The 14286-nt window shown below is 38.2% G+C and overlaps 1 protein-coding gene across 2 annotated transcripts; it reads left to right on the top strand.

Moving 5' to 3' along the window:
• The first annotated feature begins 468 nt into the window (after positions 1–468).
• Positions 469–14286, top strand: LOC103702976 (histone-lysine N-methyltransferase ATX4-like). 2 transcript variants are annotated; one of them, XR_003384848.2, is made up of 23 exons: positions 469–2143; positions 2261–2316; positions 2395–2605; positions 2822–2935; positions 3082–3150; positions 3243–3308; positions 3441–3529; positions 3620–3712; positions 5017–5152; positions 5584–5671; positions 5805–5904; positions 6041–6165; positions 6467–6612; positions 6768–6872; positions 7291–7355; positions 7668–7869; positions 8438–8524; positions 8630–8686; positions 8770–8859; positions 10725–10811; positions 13082–13156; positions 13242–13356; positions 13928–14286. XR_003384848.2 is itself a non-coding variant. In XM_008785649.4 (23 exons), exons 1-23 carry the CDS (start codon positions 1199–1201, stop codon positions 14016–14018), a joined length of 3198 nt encoding a protein of 1065 aa, XP_008783871.2. In that variant the 5' UTR covers positions 486–1198; the 3' UTR covers positions 14019–14285. The 2 variants fall into 2 exon arrangements, 1 of the variants encoding a protein (XP_008783871.2); XM_008785649.4 differs by having other exon boundaries at positions 486–2143; positions 13256–13356; positions 13928–14285.

The following is a 14286-nucleotide window of genomic DNA, read 5'->3' as shown; positions in this document are numbered from 1 at the left end:
TTTTGAATGATTAAAAAGAAGAAAGGAACTAGGACGTTACCGATGGCTTATTCGTGTCTTTGCGTTTTTGAAGTAAAAAGATGGGAACCTTAGCCCTGACAGGTAGTCAGATATCTTCTACCATCGTCCACCACGTTACAAATTTACGTGACATTGCATATGGATGGAGCAGCGCAAGCTCACTTCGACGTTGTACTTAAAATTAAAACAGAGAATATAACATATGCAGGAAAAAAAGAAAAAATGACTGCATCGAGAATCTCTTCAAAGTGAATACATGAAACAATGGAAAGCTTGAGGCGTAGTTGATCCAATATCCCAAACTCATCGGTGCTATAAAGACAACAAACTCAACAGACCAAGAACTTGAGATCAGGGATACCAAGTTTTGAATTCTCAGCATTCGTTGCTCAGAAAATCACAAAATCTATAGGCACTACAATGGTCCAGCATGTCTCAAGCTCAACAAATAACTAAGTAGAGGGGAATGCTTTCATTAGGCCTCTTTCCTCATCTTCCATTTCCTCTGCTATCACAGAGCTCAGCCAGCTGCTGACAATGGGAGAGGCTCTCAAACCAGACTGACTTGGAAATGTGAACTATGAGTGCAGTCGCCAAGCAGCGCAAATATCTTTCACCATTTTCTTCCCTCCCTCTTTAATTATCCTTCCCTCCATCTCAGTTTTCCCTTTCCCGCCATCAGGGGTATCTAAAAGGCCACGGCGGTCGGATCCGAGCACCGGTCGTCCCCTGGAGTCGGTCATCACAACTGACGGCTATATAAGCATCGGATGAGATCCGTACCCAAACCCACGCGCTACTTACGGCACCTCCCGCGGCCCCTCTCTCTCTTTCTCTCTCATCGCTTTCGATTTCCGACTCCGATTGGGATTTAGATTTGGAGCCGGACGTCCACGAAATCTCCACAAAAACATTAAAAAAGAAGAAAAATAAATAGAAGAACGGCCAACAGAAGGCGCGTTGTATTCTCTCGTCCCATCAGCCCATCCAAATTCTCCCCCAAAGAGTTGGAATAGAGAATTAGGGTTTCTTTCTTCCCTCTTTCCTCGTAATCTCTTCATCTTTCGTTCTTTTCTCGGATTCGAGGTTTCTTAGGGTTTCTTTTTCTTCTCGATCTCGTCGGGAATTTAGGGTTCCTCCTCCAGGATTTCGGGTCTCCTCCGCCGTTTCTGGAAGGATGATCTTTGAGCGGAGTTCGAGAGCCCGAATGCCAAGCTTGAAGGCCTGCAACGCGGAGGGCGCCTCCGTTTGCGACGACGACGGGGAGGGGACGGAAGAGAGCCGCCGGAAGCGGCGGAGGGAGGATGATGGCTCGTTTCCGGTTAAGATGATCGGAGACGTCTCCACTGACGCCGGGATGCCGTACGTTGCCGGAGGGTTCCGGCGCGGGGAGGAGCTGAGCTGTGCGGCCGTGGCGTCGTCCTGGTGCACCGAGGTCTCCTGTTCCGGCGAAGTGGAATCGGGGTCCCGGGATGGGGGGGAGCCGGCGGCGCGGCCGCCCATTGTGCGGACATCAAGGGGGAGGGTCCAGGTGCTTCCTTCCCGGTTCAGTGACTCGGTCCTCATTGACCCCTGGAAGAAGGAGAAACCCAAGGGGCAGGCCTCGGACCCTCATTTCCATGATGCGGGTGGCGTTCCTGGGGCTCAAGAACAGAGCTTGAACTATAAAGGCGCCACATTTGTTACTGTAGAGCCCAATTCACTCGCATTGCTGGGGGAGGAACAGTGCTATCGGGCCTGCCGAAATTTAAGTGCCAAGAAGTACTCCAGTTCTCACAGCACGCTTACATCCCTTAATGAAAGTCTGGTTGGAGTGGAGGAGAAATATCGACCTTCAGTACCTTATGTGGAGAAGCCAATGGTTGGTCGTATGGAGCAAGTGGCAGTGGAATGTAGGTCTCGAAAGGAGAGTGCTGAGCGGAAGGCGGATGTCTACTGGCCGGAAGATTTTGTTTTGGGTGATATAGTTTGGGCGAAGTCGGGGAAGAAGTACCCTGCTTGGCCTGCTATGGTGATTGATCCAATGCAGCAAGCTCCTGAAGTAGTTCTGAACTCCTGCATTCCAGGAGCTCTCTGCGTGATGTTTTTTGGGTACTCCGGAAATGGAAATGGAAATGAAAGGGTAACCAGATTTGTGTTTGTATACGGTCGTCTTGTTGATATTTTTTATACTTACTGCTGATATTCATATTTCGCTTTTGATCTTGTTTCACGTGTTTCTGCAATTAACGGTGTACAGGACTATGCATGGGTAAAACAAGGAATGATCTTTCCGTTTATAGACTATCTAGACAGGTCCGTACTGCAAGGTCTTAAACTTTAGAGAGTTTCTTCTGAAGTGGATCCTTCTGGAAACTACTTATTTCATTGCAGGTTTCAGGGCCAAACTCAGTTGTACAAGAACAAGTCTAGCAGTTTTAGGATGGCTATCGAGGAGGCTTTCTTAGCTGAGCTTGGTTTCTTTGGAATTCAGATGGATGGGATGAATACAGCTGGGCAGTCTGATTATAATCAATCTGTCCGTGGAGGTCTCCAAGAGGCCACTGATTCGAACCATTATCAGGAATGTCAACCACAGATGCAGGTATCTTTCTTTTATGGATAACCCAGAGGACACACTGTGACTTTTAGAACATTAGGATGTTGGGTAGACATTTCGTTTCAATATTGAATTTCATGAAGTTCTAGTATTTTCTTTTTGTTTTTGCTGTTTCATTTCTGTGTTCCGGCAATAAATAATTGCTGTACAAGGACTTCTTTCTGAATTATGTGAATTTAATTGTTTTAGTTTTCTTTGTAGGCTGTAAACAAATCAGGACCTCATTGTGAAAGTTGTGGGTTGAGTCTTCCTTCTAAAAGTGCAAAGAAAATGAAACATGATTCAGAACAATTACTATGTAAACATTGTGCTAAGGTTTGTATTAATATGCTTCAACAATGTCTTCTTTTAGTGCGTTTATCTTTGAAGTCTGCTTAGCAGTTGGACAGCTAGTGTTGCTTGTATAGCTTGTCTAAAATGTTGTACAATGTTTACAATTGTGTACTTTGCTCTTTTTGCAGCTTTTAAAGTCCAAACAGTATTGCGGTATATGCAAGAAAATTTGGCATCACACGGATGGTGGAAATTGGGTAATAAGATGTACCTGTTGAGTGAATCTATTTGTTATTTATCCTCCAGTGATAGAAATGTGACAAGGCTTTTATTTGGACTTCCAAATTAGGTTTGTTGTGATGGATGTCAAGTTTGGGTTCATGTAGAATGTGACAAAACATGCGGTAGCCTAAAGGTATGTTTTTTCCCTTAATCTTGCTTTAGTCATGCTTCAATTATAATTTGACAACATTTTATTTTTTCTTCAAATTTGTGCTGTCTTGAGTATGAGAGTGGTTTTCACTGATAGCGTATGTTATTTTTATAGGATCTGGAAAACACTGATTACTTTTGCCCTGATTGCAAGCCAAAGTATTTTAAATTATCTGATACAGTGAAAAAGCATTCAACAATTAGGTACTACGTTCTTCCTGACCGTTAGCCATTGGGACAGTAATGTTGGATGTACCTACTGATTTTAACTAATGATGCTTGCCTTCTGAACAGATGTGAGAACAGCAGTTTGCAACACAGACTTCCTGAGGAGATGATTGTTTGTTGTTGTGGTATTGAAGGGATATATTTACCAGAGCAGCATGTGTAAGCATCAAAGTTTGTTGACTCGTATTAAAGACAAAATATAGATAACTCTTTCTTGGCAAAGCATGAATTAAATAAGCCATATTGTTACTTAAATCACATGGTTTCTTTTCTATTATGCTGGTTTGAAATATGTATTGGCAGACTAATTAGGCTGTCAATTATATTTTCTGTTGCAATGATTAATTACATATTTTTCATTAACACTAGTTGGTTTAGTTCTGGCGGTATGCAATCTCTGTTAATGTATGTTGGAGCAGTCACCACCTTTTTCATATATCAAGCAGTTAGAATATAAGTGGATTAATATAGCATGAGATCCTTATTTAATAAGGTAATTGGTAATCTTGGATAGGCAAGTTTGTCTTCTTTGTCAAATGATGAATAAAACCAAATCTCTGGTTATGAAAAAAAAGGACAACTAACATCTTGGCCTTGAATGAAGTTTGGAATCAACAAACATGTAATATATGGCAGAAGCTTTCTTGCATAAGAGTTGTTTATTAAACTAGTATAAGATAGCCATGAATTTGGTGATTCATGACCTGACCACCTTGTTCATGTATAAATTGATCCTTACTTTGCTCTGTTTTTCCCCTTCTCGTACTTTATCACTTCTGTCTTGTCTACCAAGATACCTGTGGATTTCTTCACGAGCATGCATAAGATCAAACACTTTCAGTGTCTCTGGGGCACCACTGTCTGCTTTAGTGTGGACGTGCTTTGTTTTTCTCATGCACATGTATATTATTTCCAGTGCTTTCTTCTCAAGTTTCTTTATGGAGCTCACTTCCAATTCTTGTTTCTTAACTTTCAATGTTGAACTAAGTTGAGGCACATCTCATTTTAAGGAATCCCAGCATCTTGGATAAATTGAAGCAGACCTGATTTCATGCAATATTTTTGTGACAAGGTGCATACATTATAGGGGCTGCTATGATGCAAGGTTTTGTTAATATAGTCCAAATAGGAGGATCTTGATGGAAGTAGAGAGAGAGAATGGAATTCAAAATTTAACTTTCTTTGATGTAGTTTTTTGTTCTTCATGGCTATAAACATTGAAGATGGACTCGCATGGCTGATCAAAATTGTGTGGGATGTAATATGATTATGATTTTCCCATATTATTAATTTTTCATTCAGGGGAGGGTTTATCAGATTATTGGATGGCTTGGCGTTGTATGCTAGTCTTTATGGCAGAATCTAGTCAAATGTGTTTGTTCAATTGCTTATTATTTTCTTTACAAATTTATGTATCTTGCATAGCTGTGTATTAACTATCAACATTTAAATTGGTTTTGTAGGGTTTTATGTCAGTGTGGCTCTTGCAAGACAAAGAAGTCAACACTTTGTGAGTGGGAACGGCATACAGGTTCTAGAAGTAAAAATTGGAAGATTAGTGTTAAAGTCAAAAGTACAATGCTGCCACTGGGAAAATGGGTTTGTATTTGATGAAGATACAGTATTTTCTGATTAAGTTTACAGCTTCCATGGACCATCATTCTTTTTTTCTTTTTCTTTTTCTTTTTTTCTGGGAAAGCATTGCACACTTGTTTCTAGCTCAGCTTTTTCTTTAGATGAACATCTCATAACTTGTAAATTAAGTCCTTCAGGCGGAATCCATGATCATAAAAATTGGACAGAATCTCTACTCGAAGCTCTTAATCATTTTATGCTGGTTATTTATAATACTGATATATTTATATATTTGGTTTCTACATTGCCATTATTCTTCGAATAATAATAATATTTTTCAAGATATGTTGCTATCCAGTTGGTGTAAAAGTAGAGTTTTGCTGAATGAAATGTTCTTATAGTTGAGAATCTGGTATATTGCTTTGAATGTTAACTTTGATCATGGTATTGTGCAGATAGAACAATATGGTGGGTCTTCTGCAAACCATGCTAAATGCTTACCTCCAAAAGTAAGGAAACAGAAGCTTATAGCATCACTGCAGGGTACAGCACTTCTCAAATGTTACTGTTCTTCTAATTTAGCAACTTGTGTTAGCAATTGCTACACATATGCCCGTCACTCCCCGAAATCCTTACTAGACAAACTAATTGTGGTTGTGATTTTTTTTCTTGACAGAACCATATGATCCAGTGTATGCTAAATGGACAACAGAGCGTTGTGCAGTCTGCAGATGGGTTGAAGATTGGGATTACAATAAAATCATTATCTGCAACAGGTAGGCAATCATTTTCATCATCTGGGTTTTTAGCCTACTCTGCCACTATTTCTTTTCTTGGGGTCCAGGCTAAAGTTAAAAAGATGATGACAGAACTCTTTTAGATAATCTACTATCAAATTCATATAATTTCCAGATGCCAAATAGCTGTCCACCAGGAATGTTATGGAGCACGAAATGTACAAGATTTCACGTCTTGGGTTTGCAGGGCATGTGAAATGCCTCTGCATAAATGGGAGTGCTGTCTTTGTCCTGTAAAAGGTATTTTTCGATATATTTCTGAATTTCCATCTTATTATGTTTGTATTATTCATCTGTTATGAACAGATGTCTTTATTTTTATAAACAGATGCCTCTGCATTACAAACTGAACAAGTTGATCTGGTTGCTATCTTAATTTCCAAGTCATATGTGAAAATCCTGTTGGATGCCCTATGTTTAGTTATTGAATTTGTCAATGACACAGTTGCTTCACTGTTTATTTAGTTGGCGAATTTGCTGCATGTTTGATTTCCATTATGAGTACATATAAATCTTAATAACTTTGCCTGTTTTTTCATAGGGGGCGCTTTAAAGCCAACAGATGTTGATTCTTTATGGGTCCATGTTACATGTGCCTGGTTTCAGCCAGAAGTTTCTTTCTCCAGTGATGAAACCATGGAGCCTGCTGTTGGCATATTGAATATTTCTCCACAATCATTTACTAAGGTTAAGATGTTATTGTGGTTGATATGATCTTTTACATAATTGTCCTCTGTAGTTTTCTACAAATATAACATGGCATCGTTCCAATACAATTTCAGAGCTTGTAATTTTGAAATAAGATGATTAAATTACTGATTTTGTTTTCATTGTGCCTGCAGACATGTGTGATATGTAAGAAGATGCATGGTGCATGCACAAAATGCTACAAGTGTTCCACTTATTATCATGCAATGTGTGCATCAAGAGCAGGGTATCGCATGGAGGTATTGACTGATCATAATGAATGATGAACATATCGTACTGTGAAAATGCTAACAAAATTTTTGGAACTGTAAGCTAAAGGGAAATTATTCAATTCTTTTCTTGGGTTTGTCAAGCATGTGAGAAAAAACCATAATAATAACTTGATTCCTCCTACAATTTTTCCCTGAACGCTCTAGTAAGGCTTTTTATTTTTATGTCGTGGTGATTTAGACCCTGAATTCTGAGTAGGATGTTCAATGTGCAAGTCATTGAACTATGACTTATAAGCACAGTGATTATGCATGGTCTTGTAAATGCAACTTTTTTCCATTATAAATGTTAGATCATCATTTTACATTTCCCCCCTTTTGCTATATCATCATTTTGATAACTAGTGGAAAAGGATGATTGAACTTACATTTGCTTTGACAATTGCAGTTGCACTGCTTAGAAAGAAATGGGAAACAGATAACACAAATGGTCTCATATTGCGCATTTCACAGGTAAGATTTTCTGGATCATGATATTTTGTAATTAAAATCTTTCATATGGCTGTTTGGACCTCCCATGCGGTCTTTTTCTGCACTCTTCTAAGCATGATGAAAAGCGACCTCTGGATGTTGAATACTCCATTGCATTTCAATTTGTACAGTACAGCTGGCAGCACTTGTTTGCATTAATATTAAAAAGCAGCATGCTGCTGCTGCTGCCATTATTTGCAGGGCAATGTATAAAGCCTGCAGTTAAAATTGGAGTTATTGGAATTTCCTGTATATCATATTTCAATTAAGATGAATTTACCATTTTCTGTGCAGGGCTCCAAACCCAGATACTGTCTTGATTGTGCAGACACCAGCAGGTGTTTTCTCTACCAAAAATTTGCTCCAAAATAGTGAGAAGCAGACTGGTTCGAGACTGATTAGGAAGGACATCACCCAGGATGCAGCCCTACCTACTTCACCTTCTGAATCTTCATCTGCTGCGAGGTGCCTGATTTACAAAAGGATAGACACTAAGGTATGTTACTGGAGATCTTATTCTTGCCGATGCAGAAGCACTTTTTGTTTGGGAAATTGGATCTAAAAATTCTGATGTCTGAGTGTTTAAATCATTCAGATGTCCTTTAAATGCTGAACACTTAATAATAATGCTCCTATGACAATTTTTAACACGGTTACAAATTCTTCATTTTATCTTCCCCCCTTGATAAAGATTGTGGTTTCTGGACCTTGTTGAGTCTGTCACTTTGCAACCTTAATGTCATTTGATTGTAAATTCTTGTACCGGTAACCATTTAACTTTAGTAAAACAGACAGATAGGTTGCTACATTTTTTCCTTAGACCATACAAATCTCGTCATAATCTTCATTTGTTACATAGAGTATAGCATCTATAGAACATAAGCATGTTTGGACTTATCTTTGAATAATTTGGCTAACATTTAATGATATAAAGATGGAGTTTCTGTATACTTGTTTGTGTTGGTTAATATTGCAGTTCTAGTTTTATTTTTTCCTTCTTAAATCATTGTGTGCTTCTCTACCTATATTAAATTCCTATATTAAATTGTTTATCTGCTTTTCAGAGAAAACAAGAGGAGGCTATTGCCCGCCATGTGATGGGGCCTCGCCACCATCCTTTGGATGCTATTGAAAATTTGAATGCACCTAGGGTAATTCTCCTGTTCAATACACATGTTATTAGTCTTCAGATCCTTCTGATTTAGAGAGTGATAATCCATGGAAATTTTAAGATACTCCTTTGATCTTGTGAACAGGAAGAGAAGGATCCTAAATCATTTTTGACATTCAGGGAACGCCTTAAATACTTGCAGGTAAATTTCTTCTTCGTCTACATTTTCTTTCACTGTACAGTTTTTTTTATTCTCATTAGTTCTTTGTTTGCTCATGTCTCCAGTCAACTGAACACAGTAGGGTCTGCTTTGGTAAGTCTGGAATACATGGATGGGGCCTCTTTGCCCGTCGGAACATTCAGGAAGGAGAAATGGTACTACTTTCAACTATGAAGTACTCAGAAGTTTTTTTTTTGAAAAATTTAGATATCATTTTGATTTTTTGCCTCAAGATATAGCAGTTGATTCGGTGCTGTGGACTAGGTAGAGATCATGTAATTAAGCATGAAATTTGTTCAAAACCTTTAATCTGTTGATCAGGCCTTCTAGGATGATGTAGAAGCTTGCTGCTTATTGCTGAACAATATGATGATTTATTTGTATATGATGTTATTATTCTGCTGCTATCTTTTGAGATCATAATACTTTCATTTACGACTGGACTGTAGTTAAATTATCTTAGTTGCAAACTAAGTTGTTCTAGAAAAGATAAATCATCATATAAACATGTACATTGTCAAGTAAAAGTTCATACAGCATTGTACACTGAAGAGCATTTTTTTTAGCTGTGCAGTTTTAAGGATCAATAATGATCATTTTTTTCGCTAATGAGAATCATTTTCCTTGTTCATGTAGTAGAAGAGAGGGGAACATCTCAGTACTTTCATCTTCTTTATACAAAATAGATTCTGAACTGCCTTTCTCCTTCTCTTTTTCGGACAAAAGACAAACAGGGGGTTGAGAATATTTGCCTTGTTCATGCAGTAGAAGAGAGGGGAACAGCTCAGTGCTTTCATCTTCTTTATAGACAATAGATTCTGATCTGCCTTTCTCCTTCTCTTTTTTTGGAGAGAGAAACAGGGGGTTCAGCATAGGCCAACTGGTTAAGGATATAATTCAAAAATTCTCTAGGAGACTATATCTGCTCTTACAAGACCAAAGATCTACAACTTGTTCCAAGTTATTTGCATCTTCTTTCTATTACTCCGTCCACTCCGGAGTCTAAGCTTTCAATTTCATACTCACCTGATGCTTCTTCTCCCCTTAACAAAGTTTTCACTTTTACTCTCAAGTCTCAAGTTACAAGAAGCCACCTAGAATTATCTAAAAAGATGGAGCCAGATTGCAACTCGATTTCCTTCTCCTCCTTCTCTATTCAAGGACTGTACTTGTATCTCTGTGTGGCATGAGGAAAAAATTACCACCCTTGATTTTGGAAAATACCATTAGAAATCTAAGTCCATTTAAGTCGATGATGTTATCTACAAGTGTTCATACATGAAAAGTGATAATGCTACATTTGTTTTCATTGTTTCCATTGTAATGCTAGTGAACAGGCTTATGGGAAATAGGTAAATGTGAGGCTTGGAGGAGAATGTATCTGAGATTAATAGGTGGATGTCATGCTCTAAGAGGCCCAGAGGTAACAAAACACATGCATGGATAACAAAATGTTTGATGGGCTTGACACTTTCCATTCACATTGTTAGTGAAGCTTATATTTTTGGTTGGCATAGGCGTTGGTGGTGATAGAAATATCTTCTTTGCCTTCCCATTATGTCGATTCAGATGTTGCTTCACTCAATTGTCTTAATCTAGGGGGATTTGAATTCGTAGTGTTGACATCTTTTTATTACGCTCAAGAATAGGAAATTAACTTAATTCACTGAATTGCTTATGTTCATCTTTTGTGAAAAGTTTCAGATTTGAATATCCAGACACAGATGCACCCATCATTATTGAGATGCTTATGATTGTCAATGCTGGAAGCTTTAGATTTAAGCCAACCGCACCTGCCCAATGCCTGCCCATAACCATAGCCACCTGATCACACATCCCAGCACCACCATCACACCACACCCTCACCTACCCACTATGAATGAATTGAATGCATATGGAGATGACATGTACATATATGGATACATACACTTCAATAGTCCATTTTGCTTAGTCACATATGAATAAAAGAAATACCCTTGATTTCTTAAATTGGACCTAACAAACCTGAGATTATATTCAGGTGGTTGAATATCGTGGTGAGCAGGTAAGACGCAGTGTTGCGGATCTAAGGGAAGCACGTTATCGGCTGGAAAAAAAGGATTGTTATGTGAGTCATCCTACGTCTAGCTTTCTGGCTCTGTTCTTTATACAACATAAAGTTCTAATGAAGAATGAACCTATGTTGAATTATTGACTTGTTAATTGTTATTTTACATATCTCTGCATCTTTGCTTGTGCGTATACAAATTTGTGCTTGCATGCTTTCACACTTTGTTGAGCAAACATGCAGATTCCACCTGTTTTATTTCTAAGGTCTAAGAAGAAGCAAAAACTGAAAGCGAGGTTCAGACCGAACCAGATAGAAAAACTGATGCAACAGTCTTCTTCCTAGGGAAAATCCTTGAATATACCTCCATTCCCTGATCTTCCAGAAGAAAGCTGGCCCAGCCATCTCATGCATGCATCTACTTTTTTTTAATTTATTCTTGGTCTCTGTTCTGTCAGTGACATTTAAACTTAATGAAGAAGCATAAAAGGTCCCAAAGAGCCAGCTGAATGGCATGTTGGGAAGTATCTTTCACTGTTTCACTTGATTTGACTGCAAGATAAGCAGCTCTCCTGCAAGAATTTTCCTTGTTTAAACTATCATCGGTTTTCAGCCAACAAAATGCACTTACCTTCAACAGAGAGTCTCTGGCGTATCTTGTATATGTGATAGTACCCGAAATTTTGAAAATCTATAGAATTCTTCATGTACTAGTTCTTGACATTCTCATTTCTACCTATTTGGCTGTAGATTCCAAGCTGCAGGATTCTAGAAGCATATTTGCTTCATTGGCCAATGGGTTTTCTCAACTTCATGTAAAATTCATTCATCAATGAAACTCTCCCATTGTGCTTCCACCATTCATGCCTCCACTCCAAGCAATTCAAGAGAGTGGGAAATTGAAGGACTGAAGGAGCTTTACTCGCCTATATATGCTTTCAGAAAGGGTTGTCTTGCGAATACTAAACTGCCTATGTAGCAGAGCGAAAATAATAGCATTTTTAATTACTTATTTAAAATTCTGATACCCTTATTCTACTTCTGGGTTTAAAAGCTTCCTCTGAGTATCTTTTCCAATACCATTTTAAAATAATCGCAACCCAGGCCTCATTTTCATCTGCCAGCTTCTGTCATAATTCTCCTGCAGGGTGAGACTCATTTCCCTGGTATCAACAAGTTTAAGACCTTTAAATTCTTTTCTTTTGCCAACCTTCCAATTCATCAAATTATATTCTTCCCACCTGTGGAATACCCTCTCCACAAGAAGTTACTCCTGATTCTGATATCCTGATTATGTACTTCCATGGAAAAAGGCTCATATAATGAATTTTTAGGTTGCTGAGAGCTGAGTTATTTGATGTAATTCTTCCCTCTGATGTTACTAGATTCTCTTTCCATCAGGCAAGCTTCTATGTGTACTTTAGCTCTGTAGCATCCAATCTCTCTTTCTAGTTTTGCAGCCTTGGTGGCAGGCCCAGTAGTTCTCTAGATCCTCTATTGACAATCATGTAGGCTGTGCCATCTCCAACGCCTTTGCTTCAAATCCCTTATCCATAACCACTGCTTTTGTACAGTTGTTTGACATTTGCAGACATTCATGAATTGATTTGTGCAAACATCCAAGAGGCAACAGCAACAATAGTAGGAACAACACCACCTCCAAGAAACAACAGCACCATTTATTTAATTGATTATTGTACATTGAGTATGGATGAATGAGTAAAAAGATTGTGGATCATTTTATAGCAGACTTAATTAGGAGAATCATTCAGCAAATGAAGCTTTGGGAGTCTATAAGCTAATGAAACAAAATAACTTCGCACTGATTCAGATGATATTGTAAGTTTGTAACTATGCCTATCATGGTCTATGTCCTTGAATTCTATGCACAAATTCTTCCTAACAATTTAATCATGGAGTATTGAAGTAAATCATCACATTACCATATCACTCGAAGTTTCTTTGCCTACTCTAGAGTATATTGCCAGTCTTGCTCTCCCAAACTTGCTCATTTTTGAATCTATCATTTCAAGATTTTTAGTTTTTCCACTTTTTTATTTTTATTAGCCAGCAAGGTTCATATTGATAATCTTGCAGTAAAGCTACTGGCCCGAACCTCTATTGGTTAAAAGTTTGTTCATGTCTCTCTCTGATGATTAGTTAAACTCATAATGTACAATCCCTTATTGATCTCGACCATGTGCATATGTTTGGAGTGCATGTAAGCAGTGCCGGAGAGCTTTTCTGGAAAATCTTTTATGGTTTACTACAAATTGGCTTTAGCTTATGCATTCTTTATAAATAGTTGTGCCATCTATTTTCTTTTGCAGCTTTTTAAAATCAGTGAAGAAGTGGTGGTTGATGCTACAGATAAAGGAAACATAGCACGCCTAATTAACCACTCTGTAAGTCATGACAACAATTTCCTTTTCCTTGATTAAGATTTTGATAGAACAGATTACTAGAATTATCTCTACTCTGACATTTAAGGGTTTTTGGTGCAGTGCATGCCCAACTGCTATGCAAGAATAATGAGTGTTGGTGACGATCAGAGCCGGATTGTACTTATCGCCAAGAGGAATGTTTCTGCAGGCGAGGAGTTAACGTATTGCTTCTTTACTTACCTCTATAATCTCTAATCTTAGTTTAAATTTGGCTCTTACTTGAGAAATAACAAACCTGCTGCTGTGGAATTTGAAAACAGCTTCAATCATTCTTAAGATCCATAACTTTGGGTTTAGATAAAGTGATATTGTAACTAAAAGTAAGAAATAAAAAAATTTAATCAGGCGAGTGCCTTTTCTTCATCAGCTAACCAATTCAGCAGGTCACTCTGTTGGTCAACAGTTACATTTTTATGCAGTCTTGTCCTAAAATGTCTTGCCCTTGCATCTGTATTATCATGATTTGGCACTGTGTGACAGGTATCGAGTCTTCTTTTTTTAGTCTATGAAATTTTGAAGCTGTTGATCTTGAGTGAAAGAATACTTGTGGCACATTAAATGAGTGCTAGTGCTCACACTTCATAATTTTTTCCGTACTTTTCCCAAGATCTGTTATAGAATGACTGGCTTGACGGGTGACATTGTGCTGTCTCATTCATGCTATTCTGCCAGTATGGTTAATATCCCATAAATGATCTTTAGGCTAATCAGTTGCCGTCCTCCTTGCTGTAGGTACGATTACTTGTTTGATCCTGATGAAGCTGAGGAATGCAAAGTTCCCTGCCTCTGCAAAGCTCCAAACTGTCGGAAATATATGAATTAGGCAGTTGTATATTACCATTTAATTCTTCGACATGGAAGCCAATATTACCATTTAATTCTTTGACATGGAAGCCATTCTTTTGTCATTGAGATTTTCCACTGCTAAAGTTAGATGAGTCTGTATTTTATTTCCAGATTGTTTAATAAATATCAAGCTACATCTCGAGGTTACTGACATTCAGAAGGGTATCATCACCATTGTAAATTGCGTACTCTAATGTACAAACTACAGGATTATTGTCAATGAAGCATTTTCTTAGATTTTTCCC

This window comes from Phoenix dactylifera, chromosome 8 (genome assembly GCF_009389715.1).
Source record: "Phoenix dactylifera cultivar Barhee BC4 chromosome 8, palm_55x_up_171113_PBpolish2nd_filt_p, whole genome shotgun sequence".
In the NCBI taxonomy this organism is placed as follows: Eukaryota; Viridiplantae; Streptophyta; class Magnoliopsida; order Arecales; family Arecaceae; genus Phoenix; species Phoenix dactylifera.
The sequence above is the reverse complement of the archived record's forward strand: the minus strand, read 5'-3'. Positions and strand labels throughout refer to the sequence as shown.

Excerpts from the sequence above, each read along its gene's own strand:
- LOC103702976 (XM_008785649.4), top strand. The coding sequence starts at position 1,199 with ATGATCTTTGAGCGGAGTTCGAGAGCCCGAATGCCAAGCTTGAAGGCC. Across the intron at positions 7,870-8,437 it reads ACAAAAGGATAGACACTAAG|AGAAAACAAGAGGAGGCTAT; the intron begins GTATGTTACTGG and ends TCTGCTTTTCAG. Across the intron at positions 10,812-13,081 it reads TGGAAAAAAAGGATTGTTAT|CTTTTTAAAATCAGTGAAGA; the intron begins GTGAGTCATCCT and ends TTTCTTTTGCAG.